This window comes from Varroa jacobsoni, unplaced genomic scaffold (genome assembly GCF_002532875.2).
Source record: "Varroa jacobsoni isolate VJ856 unplaced genomic scaffold, vjacob_1.0 contig01635, whole genome shotgun sequence".
Classification (NCBI taxonomy): Eukaryota; Metazoa; Arthropoda; class Arachnida; order Mesostigmata; family Varroidae; genus Varroa; species Varroa jacobsoni.
In genome coordinates this window covers 50,312-77,019 of record NW_019214667.1, presented here as the reverse complement: position 1 = coordinate 77,019, position 26,708 = coordinate 50,312, and the positions used below count along the sequence as shown (strand labels likewise).

Here is a 26,708-nt window from a genome sequence, read left to right as displayed (position 1 = left end):
CTATTTAGGCAACTCCTGTTATATGGAACCATTCTCGTTATCGTAGGTAATGTCTGTTTATGTTTTTATATTGACCTTATTTTTTGGTTTTTAAATAATGACAGCAATAATTGAGATAGTAACAACAATATATATATATATATATATATGTATATATATATATAAAATGGGTATATAATATATAATGGGAGCAAACACCTATTTAAAATGGCTGACTGGTTGCTGTGGTTTTGAAAGCTGTTTGGTAACTGCTGCTCATTGTTCCGCGGTCGGTGAGTTTTTTTTTCTGTGTCTTAACCAGCTATACTATTCTTAAGATTTGCACGCGCGATACCTGAAAGCAGGAACTGTCCCGTAAAAACAACATTTGCCGGAGTACCATGCTGCATTCTCTCGATCTCACCTTCGCTATCATTGAACTCAGGGGAACCTGTTCATGTTAAATTTCCCTAAATCATCTACGGTAGGTTCCTTTTAGGTCCATCTAAATTTTGTTTCTATCTACATTTTGCCTTTTAAACCGAGTTTCTCATAATATTATTGCATTATCGGCATAATCACTGACATCGTTTTCCAATGGCATGCGTACCATGCCTAAGATTCAACAACAACTGTTTATATAACTTTGGTTGTTGATTCATTTTATGATAGCAAGTGTATGTACTATTGCAACATCTCTTACTCTCTCGCCATTACTCTTGCTCAACGAGAGAAGGTCTCAGGCTCATGCTTGTTTTTGTCGATTCCGTTGGGCCTAACTCTATAACTGTCATGATTCTCCTTGATTCTGGGAGAATTCTTGTGTGCGATTGTAACTTTATAAACTTATGGCACCATTGGTACTTCAGATGATTCTTTGTATATTGCGTTACGCTTTGTTAGAGTTAGCAAAACAGGCCTTTGCAGCTCTGCTTCTGTACACAGCTGTTTTTGTGCTCCGTAGATTTACTTCACCGCCGCCTTCTAAAATAAATGTCGTGGAGGACGTTTGCCTGCCAGTGCGTTAAAATTCATATAAATATTGTTGTTGTGAGTATCACGATGAAGATGACGATTGTACTAGTGACGACGACCACAATTCTTATTTATTATCGACATTAATAATGATTTTAGTCGGCCATGTTAATATCGTGATCAGCCTGTTTTTTTTTTTGTTTTAAAGGGCACGAAGTGAAAGACATAGATCTCATTGTCTGCGGGTACTCCTCTGTCTCCAAAATATGGCTCGTAGATGTATTTGATCATCATCAACAACACAATCATGCATTATGACGTCATTCATTAGCTGGGATAATCACTAGTTGTTGCTTGCTGCGGCGGCGGCGGCGACTGGTGATAGCTAGCTCCACCATTAAACTGCTTTCCTGACTCATCATTCTCCCTCTCTAATATGATTTGCTGGCGGTGTCGCTGGTAGAGTATTTATCGGAAAAGAAGGGTGAAAAATTTTTTGAATGGGTTGCAAAACCTGCGATATATTCTAAAGATGTTTGTGGCTGCACGCGGAGCTATGAGTTAAACCATTCGCTTTCGTCGTTATCGATCAATAAATAAATAAATGTCATTTTGATATGCTCGGACGAGCTCGCTCGTTAAGGATAGTTGTGAAGAAATATAGTTCTAATGATACGTTGTTGCTGCGTTGATGATGCGTACTTTCCATTTTCGCTTGGTAACTATGTAGCTGTTCCTAACACTTTATTTCCATCCACTGTTGAGGTATTAATGACCGTCAGAATTTGAGAAACGAAATGCAGTCTTATTTATGCAACTCTGCTCTTGATCTTTGCTATTTGAAATGAATACTATGCCATACTTAAGACTGCATACGTACTTTTGTGCATATGCGGCTATCTAAGAAAAACAATACGCTTTACTGTATATTTCCTATAAGATATGCTTAGATAGACACGAATGACGTAATAACCCTATAGCTAAGGCAATGATATGTGCTACGCTTTTTTTCATCAATGAGGATTCAGTTATTAGCAATTTCACATAGAGTTCCTGAATCACTACAACGAATACAAAGTTACAACACGACCCTGCTTTCCGTGTTTTAGATAGTATGCTTTACGCAGTAACGTTTCTTCACTTTGACAGCTTGGCGTACATTTTCATAGAACATTTTTTTGTTAATCACATTGCTGAGGTATTTTAGGTTATAGAGATAGATCAAAGTAGGTAACTGTTTGTCTGTGTGATTAAGTGTCGCAATGTCTCCTTTTTTCTTTACCTGTTCCTTCTGTGCACCTTCTGTTCGTAATTTGTTAATCACTGCCATTTCCGCTGTTGCTACCATAACTGTCGTTTCTTTGATTAGGTGTTGAATGCATAATCGTAGCAGTTAGCGCGGCTGATTGATTGCTTGCTTGATGAGGTAGATACACCCTCGTGTGCTATCTGTACATCCCTGGATTTTTGTCCTGTATTTGCCACATAACTGCGTTGGGAGTACGTACGTGTTTTGTGAATGCTAAACGCATGTTTGTACATCGAAAAACATTAACAACACGTCTTTTTATCGCCATTATAAGTTCAGAGAGCCATCGTTGACTTCCAGATAACTGAACTTACAGCCCTTAGTTAGAAAAAATTTTGCAATATCAACGTGCTGCTCAATGTTTCTCAGTGTTTCGAGTTGCATTTATTAAGAGCGTTCCTTATTTTGAACGAGTTACAGAATAGATCAAGCAGTACTTGAAATCATAGTCTTAATAGCTCACTTAGATTGCCGTTTCGCCTTCGTTCGGATGCGAATTCCTTGTTTTATCCAGATGTTTCTTAGCGTCCATTTCAGCCAGCTCATCTTTGGTGAGATGGTCCACGATGCCCGCACCGAATGCGTCTCCCAAGACATTTATTGATGTTCGAATACGATCTCTGTGAAAGCAAATCACTGATCAATTACAAAGTTGACACTAAAGGCGTAGAAGTTTGATTTACTGCAAGTTTTCCAGCCACTCGGCATCTAACGAATCAAAACATTTGTATAATTCGTATGGATATCCTATGAGAGTTTCTTTTAATAAATACAAAAATAGTCACTAAATGTATTGTGTACTTAATTACTTTTAATTCAATCAAATGCAAAGCCACGCCGCACTGATTTCGAGTGCCACGATTCCGCGATTTAAGCATTTACTATATATACATAAATGCACATGTGTGTGTTTCAGAGCTAATACAGGATAACAGAGTTAGGTAGAAGAAACGTATGTCTCATGTAAGACGAATGTTTACTTACTTTACGTGTTTTATCAAATACCATTGCGATTTATTCATAAGGTCAAGCTTCAAAATTTAGTCAACCAATTAAGACGTTTTTGATTGGTGGAAAATGCAGAAAATGGGATGCATGCAGGCTGTTTCAAGCCTGGTGATAATGGAGAACATTGGCATAAAACTTGGTCAAATAGAAATGGGACCCTTAGCAGCTGAATCACCATCTTATTGCTAAACGTCATAAAAAAAATTACATAATAAGAATCACCTTAAGCAACATGTTATCGCGTTAAAATCACCGTTTGGATCGTGAGGATGGTGGGAGCAACTATTCTTTTTTTATCTAATACCCACCAAGCCGGTTGATTACAAAAAAAAGCAGTATAATAGTAACAAAGTAAATTATAAAGCCGCGGATTTCTATGACGTTATTTCTATGAAACTAATTATGCCATTAAGTGATTCTTAATAAATATGTCGGTCAAGACAGATGTCATTGACATATTTTATCTCAAAACCGTCAGCTGTTTATGGTAAAAAAGTTTGAAAATATACAAAAGTTGTCAGAACGTAGCGATATTTTTATAATGATGTGATGGTCAAATAACGACATACGTCATTTTTTATAGTTTGTAAAAATGTGGACATTAATAAGCAGAGTTATGTAAAAAAATATATACACATAATAGAATTAACAAGTAAAGAACAAAGATGTAGGTTTGCCCTGTGTTACAAAGTAAGGTTCTAAGAAACAAATATATGGTAATTTTTAGGAATCCAAATTTTGCGTAGTAATACTTACAGCATCCAGTCGACGGCGACTATCATCGAAATATCTTCGGTGGGCAGTCCTACAGAAGTTAGAACAAGGAGCATCGTTACAAGGCCGGCTGATGGAACTGAGGCAGCACCGATGGATGCTGCCGTTGCCGTCAAGGACACCGCGATGATCTGCCCGGGACTGAGGTAGATGCCTAACGCCAAAAAAGGAAAAGATGCGAAAATGTAAAAATGTTAGGGAAAGGAAAACCGTACGTTCTTATTTTGCTTAGACTTTCTACACATTTTCAGTTTCTCGCAGGATTGTGCTTGCTAAGCCCTGGACCAAATAACTGAAAACATTAGTTCACGTCTTATTTTTGTCTATGATTAAATTCCGCTTTAAGTATATATATATATATATATATATATAAAGCTAACTAATTCGCTCTAAAGCTCTAAAGTAATTAACAAACATTTTCGACGACTCCTAAGCTCGATCGAATGTGATATCTTTGATTATTGCCCCGGTAGGATGACACAGGCACTTTCAGTTACTCTGTGCGTATTATTTTTCTTTTTACTGCAAGCTTTGATTGCCAGAAAGAATACCGAAAACAATTTCTTAATTCAAAGTTGGCTTCCTGAAACTCCCCGAAAGTTCTTCTATTAGTGCCCGGTAAAGTGTATTACAAGGTATGCTTTTTTTAGAAAGCTCCAAAGGTTTTCCACCGGACGCCATTAACTGCCCTGTAAATGAACCATATAACATATCGCAAAGGGGGATTAATATCTGGAAAAAACATTGAGAGGAAAATCAAACCTATCGATCCAAAAATGAATCTTCTGGGGTTTAACTCAGGCAGCTTTTTGCCAGCTAATTCTGCTAGTATGGCGACAGCATTCAGGATGTTGGCTGTCATAAAACTAAAAATGTAGTAGTCATTTTCAGTTAGTATGGGTTCGCAGACCTTAGTTTACAACATACGTCTGCAAAGATACAATAACGATTATATATATATATATATTACTAAGAAGACGAGTCTAACCAACAGGGTTACCTAGAGCTAAATATGAATAAACTGTGCATTTCCTTGGCTGCATTGAAGCTTATCTAGCTCAATATCAATTTCTTTGCTCGCAACTAATATAAAAAGGTAAAGCTACTACTAGTACTGACTACAGTGGATTATTACTAACCTTCATACAAGAAAGAACTTATGCTTTTACATCCTGTATGCGATACGAAGCTACCTGTTACCTGCATAAAGAGTTAACTGCTGCTGTTGAGCAGTAGGATGGTAATGTGAGACTTAAGTGAAAATGGTGGAAATTTGTGTACCGTTCATCTGGGCGATGAAGATTGCGGCGACCGCCTCATAGAGGGCAGTTCCATCCATATTTACGGTGGCCCCGACTGGAAGTACGAAACGCGTGACACGTTTGTCAATGTGGAGGTTTTCCTCCAGACATCGGAAGGTTACCGGTAAGGTCGCGGCACTATAATAGTACAGTACAAATCGCAATAGATATGTATTTATTTAACGACTACTTAGTAAATCATAAATACTAAATATATCGCAAATAATTCTCTCCAAAAGAATTCTTTTTTGCTACGATACAATATATAGAGGTACAATGATACTAGGAGAACAACAAAGATTAAATAAATATAGATAGACAGAACCGAATTGCTCTGCGTGTGTGGCGTAAATTTTGAACCAGGAACCTTACAGTTTATATATAGTCATATATATATATAAACTGTATATATATATACAATTTATAGTCAAACATAGTCAATATATTTTTTTGTTCTACATTACATAATTTATACAAAACATTAACATAGGAGGCAATATGCCATGTCGAACTTTAACTTTTTTTAGAATCAGACTCGACGAATTTCAAATATTGTTGGGCATAATCCTCAATTCCATGTACTCTTTCTAAGCGAAGTTTGTAAGTTTAATAGTGCTACTGAAGTGATCTGCAAAACTGCCAATAAATCCCTATACAGTCGGAGCTATCTTCGCTATTTATATATTCTATGTCAAACGAGCTGGAAGTAATTACGAGAGACAAGTGATAAAGCAATTTGATCGACGATGCAGCCAAAAAGTTTGTTGCCAGGCCACAAACTGTGACAGCCGTGTGGAGTAGGATTAGAGCTTACTGCACTTGAAACTTGTTCGAGCCAGATATCACTAAACCATCTGCATACAATAGGAGTTCGACTGACTTCCTTGGCCCTCTTATTTTGTCAGAGTTTTAGTAAGATGAGGAATGAGATTGGGCTTAGGCTCTACCCCTTAACCAGAGTAGTTTGTGTAAAGACGGGAGTTTCGTTATTTTATCGACAATTATTATTCTGTTCTTCTGTAGGATTACAGCTGAGCACGTTTATTGTGCCACCTACCTCGGTTACCGTGAACATAACCTTGTCACCGTCAAATTTTGTTTTATTTCTCAAGGTAGTCTGCTTGTAAGCCTATACACTCTGTTCAGCGATGTTCTTATGTTTTTAATCCGTCAAAATAGTAGTTTGCACCTTAGTCTGCAAGTCCGCGTTTAAAAATGTAGTAACCTTCTCATTCGATAAAAGTGCTTGTCCTTAATTTTTAACCTAGAAAACAGACAATAATGAATGCAGCCTTCAGTTTTTCAAAGTCGACTTATTTCGCAGTTCACTGTTTCATGTAAACCTGGGTTTCAAGGCCGTAGTGGTGTATCCACGCTTTAACTACAGTTACTGATCGATTCCAAAACTATGATTAATTTCGTCTGAATTGTTTCAACAAAGCTTCAGAGATATTTATTTGAACGCGTGAGTAAGAACCTAACGCGTGGTTAGCTTTTTCATACCCCAGTGTTCAGTCAGTATGCGACAAACGAATTTGTTCAAAATATCCACAACCTTTACTACCCCTCGAATTTTGATTCAACTGCCATCTAGCATTATTTTTCCGATGTTATCGGTAGTGGTTACACTTCTCGTTCAAACCTGTACAACCACGTCTAATTCACCTGCCCAAAATTTCAAGGTGATAAACAATGATGCAGAGTCCCAGTAAGCGATGTTCATAGCGGTTTAAATTCGCATAATCATATAATCTTTCAAACGGGGGAATTGTACTAAATTCTTGACTTAATATTCAATTTCTCATACTTGCGGAAACATCAACATCTAGTTACACAAACTACTGGCTAGTGTCTTCACAAGTGTTGTTCTACGCATCTGTAAGCATATTTTTGACGAGAAACGCCATATTAAAGCTGGTAATTTTTTGGTCTATACTATATGTGGTCCTTTCTAATAAGCAGCGAATTTGACATTTCGTTCAAATTAAATTAATAATATTCTTCAAAAGTTCTCGTCCACTGCTTGCTTACGCTTTTTTTTTGCGTTTCGCATCGTTGTTTCGTTTGTCGTCGGTGTTTTTAACTTATAATCGATTTTTTTGCAGTGTGTTTACACATATTATATAATTTATTTTGCAGTAGTGTTCTGTATCTACGTATGTCTTTTTTTACTACATAGAATTCCGAAATACGCGTCTCAAAAAATTGTCGTTTAATTTGGATCGCTAAATAGAAATAAAATCTCATAGTATGAAAATACAGTGATAGCCTAAAATAGCTACTTGTAAATACCACTTGTTTATTCCTCCTGTGCCGTTCAAAAATATTGCTTTACTACATTTACACGATTTCTTAGAATCTAAATTTGCTTAATACAAATTTATTAAATGCAACAAGTGGTGAAGATAAAAAATATATAGGTAAAAATGTAACTAAACATTGTATTGAATCTTTATCTCTCCACGTTGACGCAACTTCGTTCATAAGTACCCTGGACAGTAAAAGTTGATCGTGGGATGCCAATCACTTGCTTTTTTACCGCACGCACACTAACGAGTCGCAGTTTACTCATCTGCCATTTATTTATAAGTAAAACTCACCCACTTTATTTAGCATCATGCATAAAGAAAAAGTTGAGTAAAAGCAAATTAAGGGTTACATTGATACAATCTAAAAGCAAAATGCTTCACTAATAAACAAGTTACTGGACAGGTTCGAAGCTCATCAGGCAACGACAAGGCGTGATTACAGACGCAGAAGATTAAAGCTGGTTCATAGCGCAAAATATGACGATTAATCACATTGATAAAATCTATAATGTCAAGACCAACTAACGTAATAGACCACATTGAGCAATCTATATGTGTGTACAAGCCGGTAAAGAAACGAATGTTTTAATGTGAGTGGAAGGACCTTATGAAACTTCCTTATATGCACAATGCTTCATTGCGTAATTGACCAACATTTTAAACTAAAGGTTACATTTTTCTTAAATTTTTTTCAACGTGCATGTTCTATTCTAGTTAACCGAGATACTGATAGCTATTTCTGTACATGGTGCTCTATTTATTATTTATATTTGTACAAAGACGTACCAGAAAAAACCGGGAAAGATATTTTTCCTGAGATCTTTTTCATCGCCCTCATTTTTTTTCCGATTCGAACGAATCCTCCATTCGAACTAAGCACAAGCAATAACGCATGAAAACGATAGAAACGATACTAGCACTTTTTAGATCATAATTGATGCTTTAGCTAATGCAATCGCGCTCTGGATGTTCGTAATTTTTTTTTGCGTTTACATGGACTTTATTGACAATCACGTTAAAGCCAAAGTTAGATTTTTCGTAAAAATGAACGGGTATTATGATTATAAAATTGGTCGGTGTTCGCTAACCGCTTGCTATAAGTCTGCAATTCTGATTTACTGCTTACGCTGTGTTCTGCTTCGCTTGTCGCTTGCGCTTGAGCTAATAGTTCACTAAATTTTTACGGATAAGTACTCTTACAATACTTGCATGTCACATATATGAATCATGTATTTCTCAAGTTTTGATCTGGAATAAGTAACCATGGTACATATTACTACTTTTAACATGCTTATCTAAATATTTATTTAAAGCTCATGTGTTTAAATGTATTATCACTTGACGTAAAGAAAAAAGTTTGATTTCTAACTGCCCTACACATTTTTTTGCCTTGTATATGGTTTTTTAGGATAATAGCACGTATTAAAGTATGTAACTCAAGTCCCTTAACATATAAAGTACATATTTCTATCTTTAACACGAAAATGCATTAATAAATACCTTCTCATTTATGTGACATATTAAAAGGAGTGGCACACTGGCTTTTGGTAAATAAATCGCAAGAACTTTGCATTTATCCCGACAGCAGCTATAGTGAGAGAATACACTTCTGTGCAAAATAGTATCCTAGAAAATATTGCCGTGCTAAGTCTATCGTTTACCTCAAATTAAATAAATATATTTTCAAAGTGAGTAGGAAATCCCGTGAAAGCGAAGTATGTGCAGTTACGTAAAGCCGCACTAATTTCCGTCTAGAAATGTTTTCGACGGAACATTGTAGGTGTAAGAAGAGCTAAGAGCTTTCTAAATAAAACAGATACAATACAATAGGCGCTTGGTAACTGGGTCATATTTGTCCTAATTTAATTTTGCTTATTTTTAACATATAATAATTCCAACTGAAACATTTATGACTCGTTGCACCTATAAAGTACTTATGGAAGAACTTAACGTTTTTCATTTACAACTTTTTTCTAATGAGAAATAGGTTAGGCAGTCCATACCAAGGTGGATTTTAAAAGTAGCTGTTGAAACTTACCGCTATTACTTTGTTGTTAAACAAATATAAATTATTAATTGCCATGTTTTCGTAACTGAATCACCCTGAAGTTTCCTGGACTTATGGACAGTCATCCGAATGAGCTTCTAAGGTTACTTTAAAAAGTTCTTCAGGAACTTTAATAGCTGTCTCTTTATGTACTTTGGTTAGCCTATGTTATGTCTATTATTAGTTTTTTTTTTGTGCCTTTAAACTCTTTCATGGTTTTAAACCCTTAAAATCAATTCTTGACAAGTGGTGATGACGCGCTTTTTACTTAGATATGTTTCGTACTTATTGAGATCGAAATGGATGAATTCTTTTCAACTATGCAGGCAGTCAATCAGTTATTTTTTTGCCATGTGTTTTATTTTTTATTTTTAGGCCATTTGAGGAATTTAGGCCAAGTACATGTATCAGCAACAAAATTTAGTAATCCACAACGCGTTACATATATAACTTGGTCTCAGAGAACCTTAGACGAATAGATTTTATCAATTATACAGATCTTGTTTAGTGATCTAATTATTTAAAGTATTATAACTCATGTTTTTTACCGCTCTTTTGAAGTATTTGTATTGGAAATTTCGTCGATACAGTTTGATGGAACGTTATATGCACGCAAGAGTAATAAAGTGTTCGGCCTGTTTGCACAAAAGCACATAATACACATAGTGCAGCACATGTGCCTCTTTTCCCAATAAATTCGGGCAGTTGTACAAATTTCGTCTTCTTCAAAACACTGTCTCGCCATTCTTTATCAATTTACAGGCTTCGTCTTTTAGCAATGTTGCGTTCACTTTGTTTGTACTTCGAGTTCTGGCTTTACAGCGGATGTAGTAGTTCACAACTTCATAAGATAGAAAAAAAAAATTACTAGAGACACAAGATGAGAACCCTTTCGTCGACTTTTAGAAAATGATTGAAGATAACCGAAATCAAGAAGTTAAAGGGCAAAAATAAGTGATAGAAAGCGCGTCCTTATTTTTTAGTTTTAAAATATAAATAAGGTGACCCATTCCTTGTTCTTGTACCTCCTCTCACTTGGCGCATTCCGTCTTTATCGTCGTACCGCGTCACACAAAAAAGTACCAAGACGCTCAGTTAGAAGTTACATGATGAAGGGATCCACGAGCGATTCAACACCCTGTTTTACATGGGTTACTTGATGGGTTTCTTCATTACTAGGCTTTTCTTGTGAATTTTTGCCACGTTTTTGAACTCAAATATGCTTTTTTTGGTTTTTAAAATGTCGAAGCTGCTGTTTTTAGAAAGGTACCACAAAATCATATTGATTTGAAAACCCAAACTCCAAGAAATGTTTTAAAACCTGATTAAGTACTAACTATCTCAAAAATTGGAATTTCGATTCGTATATGGACAAGCAGCAAATGTTACTGGGATTTACACAACCCCACGAACTTATCCGATAACCTAATATTATAGACTAATACAAATTTGTTTAATTTATTCAAAAGTCGTTGTTTTACCTGGAAGCTGTACCGAGAGCTGTGATCCAAGCCTGTAGCATTCCCTTAAAAAAGGTTACAGGGTTCTTTCTGGTGATAAGGAAGAAAATCCCCGGAAGCGTAATACAGGCGTGGATTAATAGTCCCACTATAACTGTAACCATGTAGAGACCAAGCTGTGCAGCCGTGGAGGCCAAATCTTCAATAGACATAATCTTCCCGATAATAAGAGACATGATACCGAAAGGAGAATACCACATCACCAGCACAACGATTTTCATTACAATCTCGTTAAGCTGAAAGAGAGGGAAAGTTCGTTAACACAACCTATGCTAGTTTATAGACTGGTAAATGACCTGCGTTAGTCAGCTATTAATCCTCTGGAGTATTTATCACCAATCCGTTCTAGGATTATGCAGACTTAGAATTCAGAGTAATACAAATTATTCTGTTTTATCAGTCTCATCATGCTGTGATTATGCTGAAACCAATTAATTTATAATTATTTTTCACAGTCTTACTTCATTCAAATAAAGTCTAAGATTTCAATAAACGATCTTGAAATGGATGCTTGAACACCTAACATACAAGTTAGTCAAATCGATGTGGTGAACCTTATTGAGAAAAATATTCTAGATAATCCAACTATAATGTAGCAGGCGTTGCTCTATAAAGGACTTTTGTAAATTCCGAATTGTTGCGCTCATTACAGACATTACATTTTAAAATACAAACCTGTACAAAGAACTTCACCATGAGGTCAGCTTGGGGTCCCATTTGTCCGGAAACTACGCCAAATGCAATGCAGAAGACAATAAGTCCTAGCACATTCGTGCCATTTTTAAATACTATCTTGCGCTTTAGTGTATATTCTTGTTTTCCTGCTGCATTTAATGTGGCTTTTGTTACGTTTTCATAAGTGGTTTCGACTTGCTGAAAGCATGCTTGTAGAAGATTTTCTGGAAACATATTTCTGCAAATTACACGATTTTGTTAGAAATGTGCAGCTACATAAAATGTATTTAGTGATGTACAGTGAGCTTTACGTGTTTTTCGTTATCTTCACATATACAGTGAAACCCGTTGATTAATATTTTTACACTTGAAAGTGAATATAATGTTTATAGGATGCCATACAAACCGAATGAGATCGAGGAAGGCGTCAAGGGTGGAAACTTTTTTGTCCTCCTTAGCATGATGTAGACCTTCCTTGATGTTGGGGTCTCCAGGGTGAATTGTTATTACCATAACGATTCCTACAATTGCGGCTAGGATTGTGGTCGCGAAATAGTAAACCAGAGCGCGCGAACCCATCTTTCCACTTGATTTAGGGTCTAACTGTGCGAGACCTTAAAATAATTAATTTATACAGGAATTGTTTTATCTGCAAGTATCTCGCAGAACACATTCGACTAACGTAACTCTTTATACCCTATTTGTTATAATGTTTGTTTTATTTATGGGATTTCATATCGCTTTCTTCAACTTATTGGCGTTTAAACAGGTTGTACATTATGAATACTTTCACGTAAACGTGAAATTTCTACCTACGTACTTATCATTTATCAATAACCAACGCTTTCGTTAGGATTTGTATATTTTGAATAAAAAACTTCTTAAAAAAATTGCATGCCCTTGTGACTACGATGAAACACAGTAAAAATAAAGTTTGTTTGACCTTTTTAACAAACAATGAGTCCACAGAAAGAGAAAGAAAGATTGACTGCTCAAGAGTCAATTTAACAAAAACATTTACTTCCAATACCATTATCATACAACAGCGCAATGATAAGCATGAATTATCATGTTACGATCAAAGACGCGTTAAACTGATGGTGGAGTCGGGGGGGGGGCGTCAGGGAGACGATTTAGGTGAACTGTAAGCCATGATCAAGGGCAATTTTTTAATACGTTGTTGAGCACTGTTAATGCTCATATTGTGCACCCCTGTAACTTTTGTCTCAATATACAATCCAACTTTATTAGTTGAAAAATTAAATAAACAATTGCAAATTTATGAGTAAAGTGATTTAAGGCATGTCACTTCGAGACAATATGACTCTATGAGGACGACTGCCTTGATTAAACAAATACGAACACGTACGTCTAGAAAAATAAAGCCTGCTTCTTCCTATAATGTTCATTCAAAGTTGGTAATTTTTTATTTTTTAGCTCAAAATATTTAAAAGCATTTTTAGATTTAAAGGAACTTTTTTAAGGCTACGATTTTGCTTTTTAATTTGGTACAACCAAATATTAATGATTTTAGCGAATCGTCTAAAATAGGCCTCAGTCGCTGAAGGTAAAAATGTAGCGTTACTTCGATTAATTGAGCACACTGATAAAATTGGAGAAATAATTAATTTTCAATTAGATTATCATTTGATGTCGAAGCAAGTGTCGAGACCGTTAACCATAACAAACGTTTAAAGTAGAAAAAAACAATAATATATGCCTACCCAATGGGATTCAAAGTATATAATCATATGATTTAGCACATTTCGATACTGTTGTAGCTGCCAATACCAGAATCGGAAATTAATTGATTGGCTTAGAAATGTGCGTCTTTTGATCATCGCAATCGTCCCAATCACTTAGAAAGTTTTGGTTTTCCTTTTACTGCTATCATCGACTAAAATATCTGATGTTAATGCGCAGAAACACGTATTCATTTCTTTTTATATCAGTACAAAGTGTTTCCTAGATAACAGTCTCTATTTCGAGCGCATACTGTAAAATTAAAATATTAAGTTACGAAGAATAGCACTACTTCTCAGGTGTGATTAACATATTTTTTTGAAGGTATTACCTTCCACGATTTAGGCTTGTTTTTTTCCAAAAACTATTGTCTCTAAGTTGTACAAAATAAAAAATTACAGCCCTAGTTTTACGCGAGTACTCCTAAATTTCTAGCTATAATAAAATACTTTAAACAGTTTTATTAAAGATGGAAAATCAAGCATATGTACTTCAAATTCTTCGTTATTTAACCTAATACAACTAGTTATTCTTAGCGGTAAAATGAACAGGGGCATCCCATAGTTGCACTGCAAAAAACTGAGCTCTGTCACCCTTTCAAGGATTGGCTACGGGTTTTAAATACTCTGTATTATATAATGGTATGTTCCCCATCGTAACTTTATTAGGCCGCATCTATTAGATTAGGCTCATCGTAGCCATTAGATATTGCCTACTCAACGCAGCTATATGGATATATGTTCCCAGTATTGCTACCAATATATGTACTGCTCTTAAAGGTACAGCTTTATAGTACCGTATGGTATTCACTTGTCAATTCACGCTCGAATTTGGGTTGGGATTCGGAACTAATTCCAGGTATCGAAGTTCGGGATCCATCTCTGCTAAATAACTGCATATTAAAACGTATTCTCATTGTCTGTTTTTAAGACACCCAGAAAAGTAAGATCAGAGAAGTTTATTTTAGTATCAAGTAAACTTTTTTTTGAACTCGAGGGTAAATTTGAGGCGAAGGAGAGATCACACGTCGTTTGACGAAAAGGCAAACGGACCAAAAGCAACCAATTAATCCACAGATAGGTCTCAGATAATTCTAGCCTTTTTTGAGGTGAGTACCTCTGGACAGATTTGAATTGACTTTATAGAGTGCCTTTAAGCAAGACTTTATGGAGTTTCTAAATCACAATATCGCAACACTAACAGCATTGGGTGTGGAGAGTTTTTTGCGTATCTATATAAAAATTTGTGCTGTTTAAGTTCTTCACTGCCGATTGGCTTTCATAATGGTCCGAAATAAAGTTGAAACATCCGCGTGCTTATGTGTGCAGATGCTTTTGCGTAGCTTTAAAAGACATGAGCGAATTACAGGCGCATATTGATTCCGTCGAGATGATTGGATTTGCATTGACATTTCAAAAAATAACGTCGGAAATATCGATAAAGCTGTCGAACTGTAAAACCTGATGTGGCACTTAAATTTGCAGAATACATGAAGAAAACGAGACCCCGCACCGCCAAAGTTGCTTACTAGATGGTAGACAAAAAAAATTGTGAGTAGATTCAACCAGATCATTCTGAGTTAATATCTTGCCCATGGTGACGTATTATTTGGTACCCTATAGCCTGTAGTCTTAAGGCACTAGATACCCTCACGTCAAATTTCGTGCGTAACACACTTGGATTTACATTGAGCACACTTGTAATGCATATTGTTAGCAAATATACTTTTTGCTAGTAATTAAAGCAAATATAGTTTGAAACTGGAAATAAGACTTAAGATGAATATAAGACGAAATATAGTGAGATGATTCTGTAACAAAAAGACTTTCAGACGGATATATATTTGCTAAAGCTTTGCCAAATATATGCGACGAGAGTGCCGCAGAGCAGGTTAACCAAGATTGCGAGCACTACATTCTCTGTAGTCATATGAACTATTACACTTCAGGAGAACGATCATTAAATGTGGATATTATGATGATCGGCGCATAAAAGGACATTAAATCCAGTCTAGCTCACCTTTTACTAACATGATGGTACTCACAACAATGAAAATAATTGAGATATACAAGTTGCCTGTCTAATAAATGTGTTTGGTGTCGGCAACAGCTACTCGGTAGTCGAGAAGGCATACAACTATCTCTAACCACTAGCCTTGCTTTGTTTTAAGAATAATTTTGATATGGGATATGTTTTTATGTTTTGTAGCTTCTTTGTCGCCTGCCGTATTCCCAACTGCACGTGAAATTTTCCGTCACAAGGCCGTTTTCCTAATCAAGCTAGGCTTCCTGCTCTATCTATCCATAGATCACGTTATACTTAAATGCACATACAAAGCAGTTTGTTGCGATACAGTATAATAGATTGGAGATATCTGCAACAATTCCATTGTAAAATTTTACCAAGCTAAGAATTTTGACATACAACATTCGGTTGGTGGCTTTTCAGTGCATAACTGTAAAAGAGAATTCTATGTATATTAAATATCATTGTGGCAGTGGATACAATATGGCGTAGAATTTCATTATGGAGTAAACCTGAATCGACTGGCCGTTCTGTACCCATAAATAGACCTCTTACTCACTTACTGCTAGATTCTAGAACACTTATAAACCATACTTTGCAATCAAATTTCAGCACTAAACCATACAGTATTCTTAAATTGCTCTAATCGTTGGTAGTTAGGAACCGCAATAGTAACGTTTATTATGCAAGAGGAACGCAACTGTTAGAGGAGCTGATATTGATAGAGCATCTATGTTGCCAAAAAAAAAATAGGTACTGCGTTTCTCTTATATATCTACCCGAAATCTCTGTCCCTCTGGGGATTCTTAGTAGAAGCCTTGACCAAGTAAATTCCAACGTCATCTCGAATCATCGTTGCGTCGTAACAAATGATAGATTTAAGGGATTTTAATATATAATGAACTAGATAGGAGAGAAACGCAAGTGGTTCAAACGAGTTGAGACGCTAGCCCGTTCCGTAGGATCGAATCCCACCGAACACCAAAGGAATTTTTATTTTTTTGTGCACATTCGATTCTCCTAAACATGAAGAATATGTTTTCCAGTTCACCAAAAAAATCAGGAACAGAATGTCGCAAATTATAAATATAACAAAAAAATAGGAAGCCCCCGTAAAGTCTCGATGGTACCGTGTGTCTACGAACAATAGAGAAACATGTGAGATATAATTTGAAATTTGGGAATAAACACTTTGTTTTCCGTACGTAGAACATCTAATGCAGTACTGTGCCGCAAAGCTGGTATCGGATTTTAAAGGTATTTTATTATTTATATTTATAAAAACCTTTAGACGTTCGTTCATTTTGCTCTACATTTCTCTTAAAATAATGTTCACTACAGAATGGCACATCTAGGGCTTAAGTGTGACAGCTGGCATACGTGAAAAAGATTGATTTCTCTCAAAAAAATGCGTGTTATGCTTTGCACTCCAAAATAAATAGAAGTCTAAAAAGACAAATTGTGCCACACGTGGTTAACTGAAGTTTTCTATTTTAATGTCGTCATATTTTAAGCTGAAACATAACTAATGGCCGTTTATTTTTAATGCTTTTTTTCTCTTTCATCTTTCCACTCTTTATTTAGCCTTGTAAATTGTATTCAAGAACGAGCTCTATTGTCCTCTACGTCTATTGTGATTTCATTTGCGCTGAATGAAATTTTCTGTCAAATTTAGGCTGCGAAGATGAAGGCTGTAAGTAAAAGGAAGTGAATTTTCAATACCTACTCTATTTTGCCTGCGGAGGACATTTGTCCTGTGCGCGGTGTGAACCCAGTGCCTGAAAGAACTACTCGAACCTAATTTTCAAAGTTTGAAAATAATATCCTATTGACTGGAGGACATACCCCTACACGGTTAATTTTCTGAGGTGGATGAGGGCCAGCTGGAGAAACTTTTAAGGGAAGATGGCTGGCACAAAAATTGAAGTAGTTGAGAATTGGATGTGAGTTAGTAGAAAAGATGAACTGCATTTACATGACTATCGACATAACATCTTAAATTTATAAAAGATTAGCCTAAATATCCTAGAAAAGAAAAAGAAAAACACAGAAATATACGGCTTTGGTCTCTCAACATCTCGTTCGGCACCGCCTAAACGCGGCCGCAATAACAGGTGTCTACACAGAACGCTCAGTACAGTTGAAAAGCGGTGCCTCCACTTCTAAATAGAGCAAAAAGCTAGGTAGCACTGTGGGTATACTTGAGCCCAGAGTTAAAAGAGGAGAAGACCAAGGCGATCAACAAGGATACGGATATGACCCAGTGCATCGAATGGACGAGGCTAACGAGCAGAAAAGACCCGATAGACAAGTTGCTTCTCCACGCTTATACCAAACCACACATAGCAAATACTGTGAAAGTTTCCCTGCAAGAGTTTGATCAAGAAGCCCTTTTAGATTCTCCAAACCTCGTGCATGTGGACTATTATTTTTTCCGATCCGAATTTCACTGGCAAAGAAAATTAACAACTGTACATTTGACAGTGAAATGGTTTTGATAAATTTATTGAGCACAGACGTAGAAATTTCTGGCGAGGAGGGATAAAAAATTAATTGAAAGATGAAAGAAGATTGTGTAGAGTCACAACGAATACATAATAAATTTCTTTGTTGCTACTCTGTTGATTTAAGTGAAACTCTGCGTTAGCCACGGCCACGACAAATGTTCTAGTTTAATAGGATACATGATAGTGTATAACTCATTGACATATATATAATTCTAATTCATGTAGTAATACATTACAACTTCTTATTAAACAAAAGACAAAGTCCTTCACATTTGCCGATCTTATTTCAACTAATTTATCTATTCGGGAAAAAGTAGCCGAACTTCAATTTTTTTTTCGGGAATATACTGTACTGAATCCGGTTCGCGAGAGCCGTGAGCTGTTAACTTACCACTGTGCCATCTTCGAGCACAGTAAATACGATGCAGCTGTACTTGCTTCTTCTTTAAAAATGCAAACCCATGCAAACTTAGCTGGTCTTAAGCATGTTGTTCTGCTAGTGTGTTGAGAATACATATTTGGACAACTACACAGTAAATTAAAGTTCATTTTACTACACTACATAATACGTATCGTAATATAAGAATTTGTTGCAGTAAAACTTACCAGAGATCATGGAAGATATGATGAGCGGTAGAATAAGCATCTTCAACATTCCCATGAGAATTTCACCGGGAAACGAGATAAGCATAATGCTCTCCGTTGAAGGCGCCAGCATGCGCCCGAGAAAACCGAGCAGTAGACCCAGCAGCACTCCGAGAATCGTGAACACCAATAACATATTTTCTTCACCCCATGATTTTAACTGAATAAACAGCCACATAAAACAAAAACGAAAGCATATAGCATATATTATTGCATTTGGCACTGTAAGCGTTAGAGGCCGAAATAGAACTGCAATGCATGACATACTATTACAACTATTATATTCACTCGCCACTATCGTATCACAATCCATACACAAACATGCAAATACATACGTATATAATCTATTTTATCTATACTCACACGATTTACTATACTCAGGTGCATCTATCCCACCCAAACTGATTTGTAAAGTGATCACATTGAACTGGTTTTTCTAGAGGGGTGAAATCGTTGTATAGGTGCATCTAAGCTGGAACAAATTGGATAAACGCTTTTGTTTCGTGGAAGTTTCAGTTCTCCGAAGAGCGTTATGTTAATTTAGGCAAGTTAGTTATACTTTACAATTTTAAAAATAGAACTGATAGAGAAACTTTAAATTTTTCATACGTCACATATCCTGCAGTAAAATGGGGATTTTTGCCTAAAGGTGGTTGATGAAATATAAACCATCACGACATAGTATTCGTATCTTATTTGTGTAGGAATCCTTTTTCATAAAGACATAATATTTATTTAGTTATTTTGCGAAACTGGAAATATCACATTTGAAATATTACCGGTCATAGTGCACAGTTAATATTCTTTGATTCAGTGAATCTTTTTTTAAGGAGTAAATTCTTTCATTCATACAGCGTAATACTAATTTGAGCAGTTTTTTCAACACCCACTGGCATTATGTATAACTTTTCTGTCGGAAAATCTTTTGTCCTTTTAATTTTATAAAACAAGTACAACATTAGATTTCCAACTTTTTTATTTTTATACAACTAAAATTGAGCTGATCTGTCCGTTTATCCGTCGATTTAAGTATCTGTCCAATATAAATCGACCCCGTAAAGTGGTCTCATTAATTTTTTTCAGGCGTGCCAAAGAGCCATCCTGAGGTCAGCTGCGCCTTAGATGGAACCAATTACATGAATACTATTATTTTTCAGGGTAAGCCTCTCATATAATTTTCTCGTCAAACTTAATGTTAATCTGGGAAAATTGGTCATATTTTGCAATTTGTTCGACAACGCTTAGAATCTGCAAAAGTTTTAAGTTGAAAAGTTGTTTATCCTTTTTCCGAGGAATAAGTTTAATCGAAATGAGAAAACAGGATAAATGTAACAGGGTGGGTTTCGAGGTCCGGATTTAAAAAAGCCTTAGTTTGAATTGGACAATGGTATAATTTGAAACAATGCTTTCAATACCTTCCGAAGGGTGTGTTCTGTTAACACCCCTGTGCAGTGGTAAAATAGTTAAATAGCCTGTTCCAATAAGACTTTTTGATTTCTTGCAGATTCTTACAAGTAGTTGATTAGAAATTTGCTTTGTCATTTCTATGTTTTAAAAAATGACCGTATGGCATATTAGTACAGCTAAAACTTCGTTCTCCTGCCCTTAGAAGCTGTTAACATGGGGCCATCACTAATTTTTATTTGGTTTTTGGCAGAAAATTTTCATAGCATACTATTACCATATTGTTTCATAGATCTGTTGGAGATGTGGGTCCCGCAAAACTCACCCCGGCCATATTTTTTAGTGATAACAGCTTCGTTATGCTATGCTGAAAAGATGATGAGGCCTTACTCACATAATAAAGATAGCACATGATTTTGGAATTTGTAAATGTAAAAATTCATGTATGTCAATGAAATTCCAATTCAAAATTCCAATGGAAGATCTTAGTAAAAAAAGTAGATGTTTCATTTCTAACAAGAAAGATATATATCATATTAACCCGTTTCGTCAAATTTGTTCACTGCAAATATTAGGGCACTGGACATTCATTTGATGAATATGCATAGTCAAAAATTAGTCAGACTACGAATGAAAATAAAACATTGTATCTGTGTATATAGCTTTATCCTTTTTTCATAGATTGTTGAAGGTGGACATAATCTACAAACGAAGACCTTTTTGATATAAATTTTAACTCTCCGCAAAGCCTCCTTCTACTTCAATGCACCATACGTTATAGGTTCTTTTTTATGTTTAGAGTGCGTTAAGTTGTCGGTTTCCTCCTTTAAGGGGAGTCAGTTTTAGCTTGTCTATATTCGTGGGAAGGCGGGTGTAGAGCCACGTGAAAGAAAGAAGTGGAATGGCTTGGCGGGTGCTCCTATAGAATATACCATAAGCATTACATTTTCTCATGAAAATAGTTTAGTTTATAGTGTTAACAGAAGCTGCCAGTCATCTCTCCGTCTTCAAGGTCGAATAAAATCGGAATTTGTTCCCGGACGACAGGGACGCTCATACATGACTTTCATGTAATAGAAAACGATGATGGAGTTTTAAGAGAGCTACGGAACATTAGACGATACTCATGAGATGGAACGAAAAACTAAATTAAGCCGTTTCAATAAGGCGACGAGGCTCTACTTTACGGATCGCTTGCTCGTTTATGGTATTATTCTACTGTTGATTCCGGCTCGTTAGTCATTTTAGACGGTTTCAACACTATCTCCACATCTAGGCTATTCGATGGTCGCATCTTCCTTTATCATGTTGATAAAGAACAAACATGATCACTATGTCTACCTTGCTTATCACTTACGCCCGCGCTTATTAGCTTGAGCCGCTGGCTGGTTTATCATAATATTCGATCCTTCAAGAGCTCTTCTAAGCTTACCATAGTAAGCCAGGACACCACTTGCTTCAAATGGATGCCAATGTTAACTCGGAACCTCAGTTTCATAATTAGTTGGACATTCTAATGTATGCAACCAACGGGGTATTGACACGCCGTTCACTGCTAGAGCGGTATTGAGATGCAACACTATCGGTCACTGTTCACACTAACCTTGCAAGGCTGTGATTCAATGCTATCTATTTTTTATCAAATGCTGTTTACTAGTAATCAGTTTACACAATATGCGCGTATGGTTTACAACTGCTACCTTAGCCATTGTCTGGACTATCTGTGCTTATCGTGAATGTATTAACGACATTTATAATGCAAGCGATGATTTTTTAATATGTTGGTGCGAATTCATTTAATTCTGTTCCAACATATAGGTGCTCAGCATGCATTCACGTTACCTAAGATGCATCGTAGTAGACTCATGTGGTAAACTATAACATTATTAACTATTGCTAAGCTAATATACTAGTTTAACATGAGCTGTTTTTATTTTTAAGAGCACCTTAAGGTTATTGAATTTTTTCGGTAAAAATTCTAAAGGAGAATAAGCAAGCAATACAGCCTTAGTGACAGCTGCCTCTAATTTACACCAGTACACGGAGCACACATTGCTGCGGATATGAAAATGCACGAACGCATTTACTTTAATAACTGTCTCGAATTTGTTTATCTCACATGGCATCGGCTTACTGAATGGTGGAACGGTTATAATACTTGCTGTTAGTAAAGAACCCATATCTAGTATGCCTCCTTAAAAAATAATTAAATAACTATGATACCTGTACATACCAATACGATTTATATATATACAACAGTGCTAAATATATAATAATGAATTTCTCAATTTGTATTAATACAATAGTCTAGCAAATATGTGTGTGATGTTGTCGTTGGCACTGTAATAAGCATGTGATACGTGCGCTTATTATTATTATTATCTGTTTTTCAAAACGAACAGCGCCACTGTATTGAAATTTATTCATAAGTACGATTTGGTTGCATCTATGTAAACAAGTATACCATTATCGTAGCACAAAATTATATTAACTTTGGAATATGTAAGCGTCAAGATTGGACTTTGTCGTGCGTAGTTTTGTGGGGATCACGGTAATGGAGTATCTGGCCTTCAAGGAATACGAACGTTAGTGTGAGGACTCACGACAAGAATGATAACACTGTATTTCTTCATTATAGATCGACGCTTTTTAACGAAGGCTTGGATCTGTTACAGGAACTGACGGCGGCCGACCGCGTTTCGCTGACAACAAAGCCTACAGAATTAAAGAAAGAGCACCGCAAAGGCCAAGACAAATGTGGAACAAATTACCTGCTGTCTAAGTACACTATGTTAAGCTTACGACGTCTACAACGAGAAATGACCGCGCTATACAGAACTCTATGAAATTATAGGTAATAACATTAAAGTAACCCAACCCAGCTAATTAGCTAAAAGCATTAAGCTAGTCGGCTGAATTGAGCCACTTAAGGGACCAGATGCTACTAGCGGCACCGCACATGTACAACATCTGTCCGCTTTGACGTACAAACGCTTTCGCATAGGATCAGCACTTAGCACATACACCTACCCCAGTGCTTGTTTTAAAGTGAGTTTACCTGCTCCGCATGAGTCTGAGTCCTGAAAGCAAACTCGATTACAGTTATTCTATCATCTTCTTGCAATATCGTCTTTATTCCGTTGCAATTACTTTTAATTTCCAAATACAGTTTACTTGTTGCAGTTCTCCCATCACCTTATGCGCGAAAGTCACCACATAATATGTATCGTCCCGCTTCGCTTCTGCACAATCGTATTATTCTGTTTTAACAAATCGATGACACTGCTTCAACAATTTCGTTATGTTGTTGCCACTATTCCGTTATCCTCATTCAGATATTCCACTACCACCTTCTAATTTTTTATATTCTATGACGTAGTAGCAAGTGTTTCTGCGGTAATTACCCATTCTAATTAAACCATTACTGTGTTGCTTTTGGCCTGTTACATGCTAGCAGTTATTTCACCATTTCAAAACAAAACTGACCTCAACGTTCAAAACAGCATGTAGTTATTAAGTTGTTTAAAAAACCAACCACGCAATGGACAAGCACAAATGATACTCTCAGTCGTTTCCTATAGAAAACTTGATATACAGCTATAGGACAAATTTGCAAAAAAAAAATTATTAATCTAAAAAACTGTGCCTAATGTGTAACATACAACATATTTCATAACTTTTATGTTTAGAGCTTTTAAAAAAATTCATAGTAGTTAACATGAAGGGTCATATAGATTTTTTTTTTATTTCTTAGCGTAAAACTGATTTCTCCAAGTAGGTTGTTTTCACCAAAATGTTTTTTTTTGTTATGTTAAGCACGCACATCTAATAGAACAGGAATTGTTCGGACCGCCTCGGGGAGGGTCCCATATCTAAACCGAACTCATACTCATTTCAGAGGATATATATATATGACCACTCCACTGAACCATATAAATGTCTATTCAGAGAGCACTATCATCAGAGCACATTCAAGGACTATTCTGTTATTCAGTTACCACGTTACGATACGAACTTCGATACCGCCCATTTTACTTTTGCAAGTTTATTCAGGCTTAACCTATATTCAATTCGACTTCAAATTAGCTTGACAAAAGTACCTTTCAAGTTTATAGTTAACTAGCTATGTTCTATTAACTTTTCATATTTACGATTTCTAGAATGTGCATAAAGACTGCTATATAATCTCCTTTACTAATTATCTTAAAAATATTTTAAATTTATAAGCTCTGTAGTATTATACGAATAGTAACACGCTTAGAATCATCTGCAAGATGGCTAGAATCAAAAAAGGTTTAATGTCGTTACCTATTGATTTTAAGCTTAGTTTAACCTATCTGTATTAGAATAAGCTAAGTTACGATACTGTCAATAAATTTCTAATTACAGGAATTACAAGAGTTATATCCATATTTTTCATATTTTAGCCAGGTGTATATTTCGATATTAGCACAAATTCCACTAAAGTGATATTGGAATGATCACATTGTTTAGATATTAAAATTACTATTACAAAGCTAGTCTATGGAACATGACATATTGTGCTGAAAGGCGTATAGCATCGTAATTAAAGGCAGCCCGAATTTATAGTACTGTATCTAAAAATTAACCTTATTAAGAGATTCAAAAGGCTTCAATTTTGATATACCCAGCGTGAGTCGATTATAATAAAGGAAGTAAACCTATAATGGAAACAATCGTAATATTTATAATATCACAGCCTTGCTATTTTATATAGTTATAAAAAAAAGCCTTAAAACATTGCTTAATACTTTGAATCGAAATGGTTTTCTCAGTCTTTTGACTTTACTTTGCTAGGTGAAAGATAAATATCTTATGTAATATGTACGGTAATAAATACTGGAGCGGTAATTAAAATAGTAGTGTTTCCATGTTGTTTAAGAAGATGCGTACAGAAGGTTCTTTATTAAAATTTAATGTATCGCAGCTGTGTATCAACAGCCAATGCTTGAATAGAGTGAATACGATTTTCTGAGCAACATATGAAATCAGCTAATGAAAACTGGGTAGCACATTTTTGCACTACTGTACCTAACATTTCTTCCTTATTGCATTAGACCAAATAAATACTTATTTCAAAAAATATGAGGTGAGATCAATTTGTACATTTACAATAGTCGATATATGTGATCCGCAGATCACCGTAATCTAACTTTGTTACTTCTATATAGCAATTGTACTAATATTCCGTACCGACCATTTTATCGGAAGGTAAACTCACCCCAAAACAACAGCGAAACGGCATTGTGCAGGGCCCCCTTCTGCCCTTGTAACATATAGCTTTAATTTGTCAACTTCACCGAACGACGATGCTCCCATAAACTATGTCAAATTTTACGTACGACTTTACACACGGGCTTTGCTTACTAAGTACACAGTAATGGCCACCTTCGTGCCTTAACACTTCTTGATTTTAATACACTCGTCGTCACGGTAGAGACTGTGGTTAACGTGATCTAACGAGTTTAGCTCGGAGAAGAATGGTCGTTTCTTTTTACCCTTCTCCTCTTGCGCAGTGTTCATCCGTTGTGGCTAATTCTAAAACTTTTACTCTTGGCGCGCTTTAACATACTCCTGCGCTGCATTTGTTTTTTTGCTGCATTCGCATTGCACCTACTCAGCTTTCGCTATGACTTCCCTTCGCGGTACCGAAACTACGGAACAGGAACAAAGACAAACGGCAAAGAGCTGGGAATTCGCGCGCGTATCTATTCTGGAGAGGCACAAAGTAGAACGGCGAACAGTAAATAGGACGGTTAAGGCGGTAAGGAGGTAGCAAGGGCGACGGTGGTAGCATGGCAGTGAAGCAAGGGTAAGCCGAGAGAGTTTTTTGAGCCGCGGGAGAGGGCTTGTTGTCGGCGACGGAGGAAAAAACTAGCAGAAATAACGATAGGTAAGCAAAGCCACTTGATCTCAAATAGATGGAGGACATCCCAACCCATTCATCTGCCTTGCAACTCGTACTAAGTTGTTGGTATAGAACAGTGGTAAAGACGGCGACAGCCCTTCTGACTCAAACAGATCTAATACTAAGCACGCCTATAGAAGTGCACCTATTAATACAAACGGCGTAGCTTAGTGTGATGATACACTGAGGTAAAGCAGTACTAACAGGCATAGGAAAAACACTAAGCAACGCAAATATGTTTTCCAGAAAGGGTAAATTCTATGGACTGTAGGCAATTTTATCCAGAATACGTTATCCAACCTCCGACTTCTTGTAACTAATTGCGTAGTCAACAAACCCTACATCAGTACTTCATAGCAGTCCCATTATTGTAAGATCACTAAAAGCAGCCAATATAAAGTCTCCCATTTTCCACAGAAACTTATGAATCATTAAATGCCGAATGAAGATTCTTTGTTGTTTGCAAAACCTACTAATTCACCAGTTCCGCCTGTAATATGTCACTCGCGCTGTTCCTGCATAGGAAGAAAACGAATTTATTTTTTCCATTGATGTTCT

General features: G+C 36.1%; 1 protein-coding gene across 6 annotated transcripts in view; it reads right to left on the bottom strand.

The window, feature by feature from the left end:
• Nucleotides 1-110: 110 nt before the first annotated feature.
• The window catches only part of LOC111272128 (excitatory amino acid transporter 2), a 70,848-nt gene continuing 44,250 nt past the window's right edge, over nt 111-26,708 (bottom strand). For 4 of the 6 annotated variants that reach the window (XM_022853378.2, XM_022853377.2, XM_022853375.2 and 1 more), the window contains exons 3-9: nt 18,779-18,977; nt 12,304-12,511; nt 11,898-12,135; nt 11,184-11,458; nt 5,327-5,484; nt 4,028-4,199; nt 111-2,883 (exon numbers count right to left, since the gene is read on the bottom strand). In XM_022853378.2, the coding sequence (XP_022709113.1) occupies nt 2,727-2,883; nt 4,028-4,199; nt 5,327-5,484; nt 11,184-11,458; nt 11,898-12,135; nt 12,304-12,511; nt 18,779-18,977 (1,407 nt within the window). In that variant the 3' untranslated portion in view covers nt 111-2,726. Of the gene's footprint in view, nt 2,884-4,027; nt 4,200-5,326; nt 5,485-11,183; nt 11,459-11,897; nt 12,136-12,303; nt 12,512-18,778; nt 18,978-25,463; nt 25,990-26,708 lie in introns of those variants that run through there. The other 2 variants (XM_022853379.2, XM_022853380.2) reach the window with 2 other exon arrangements.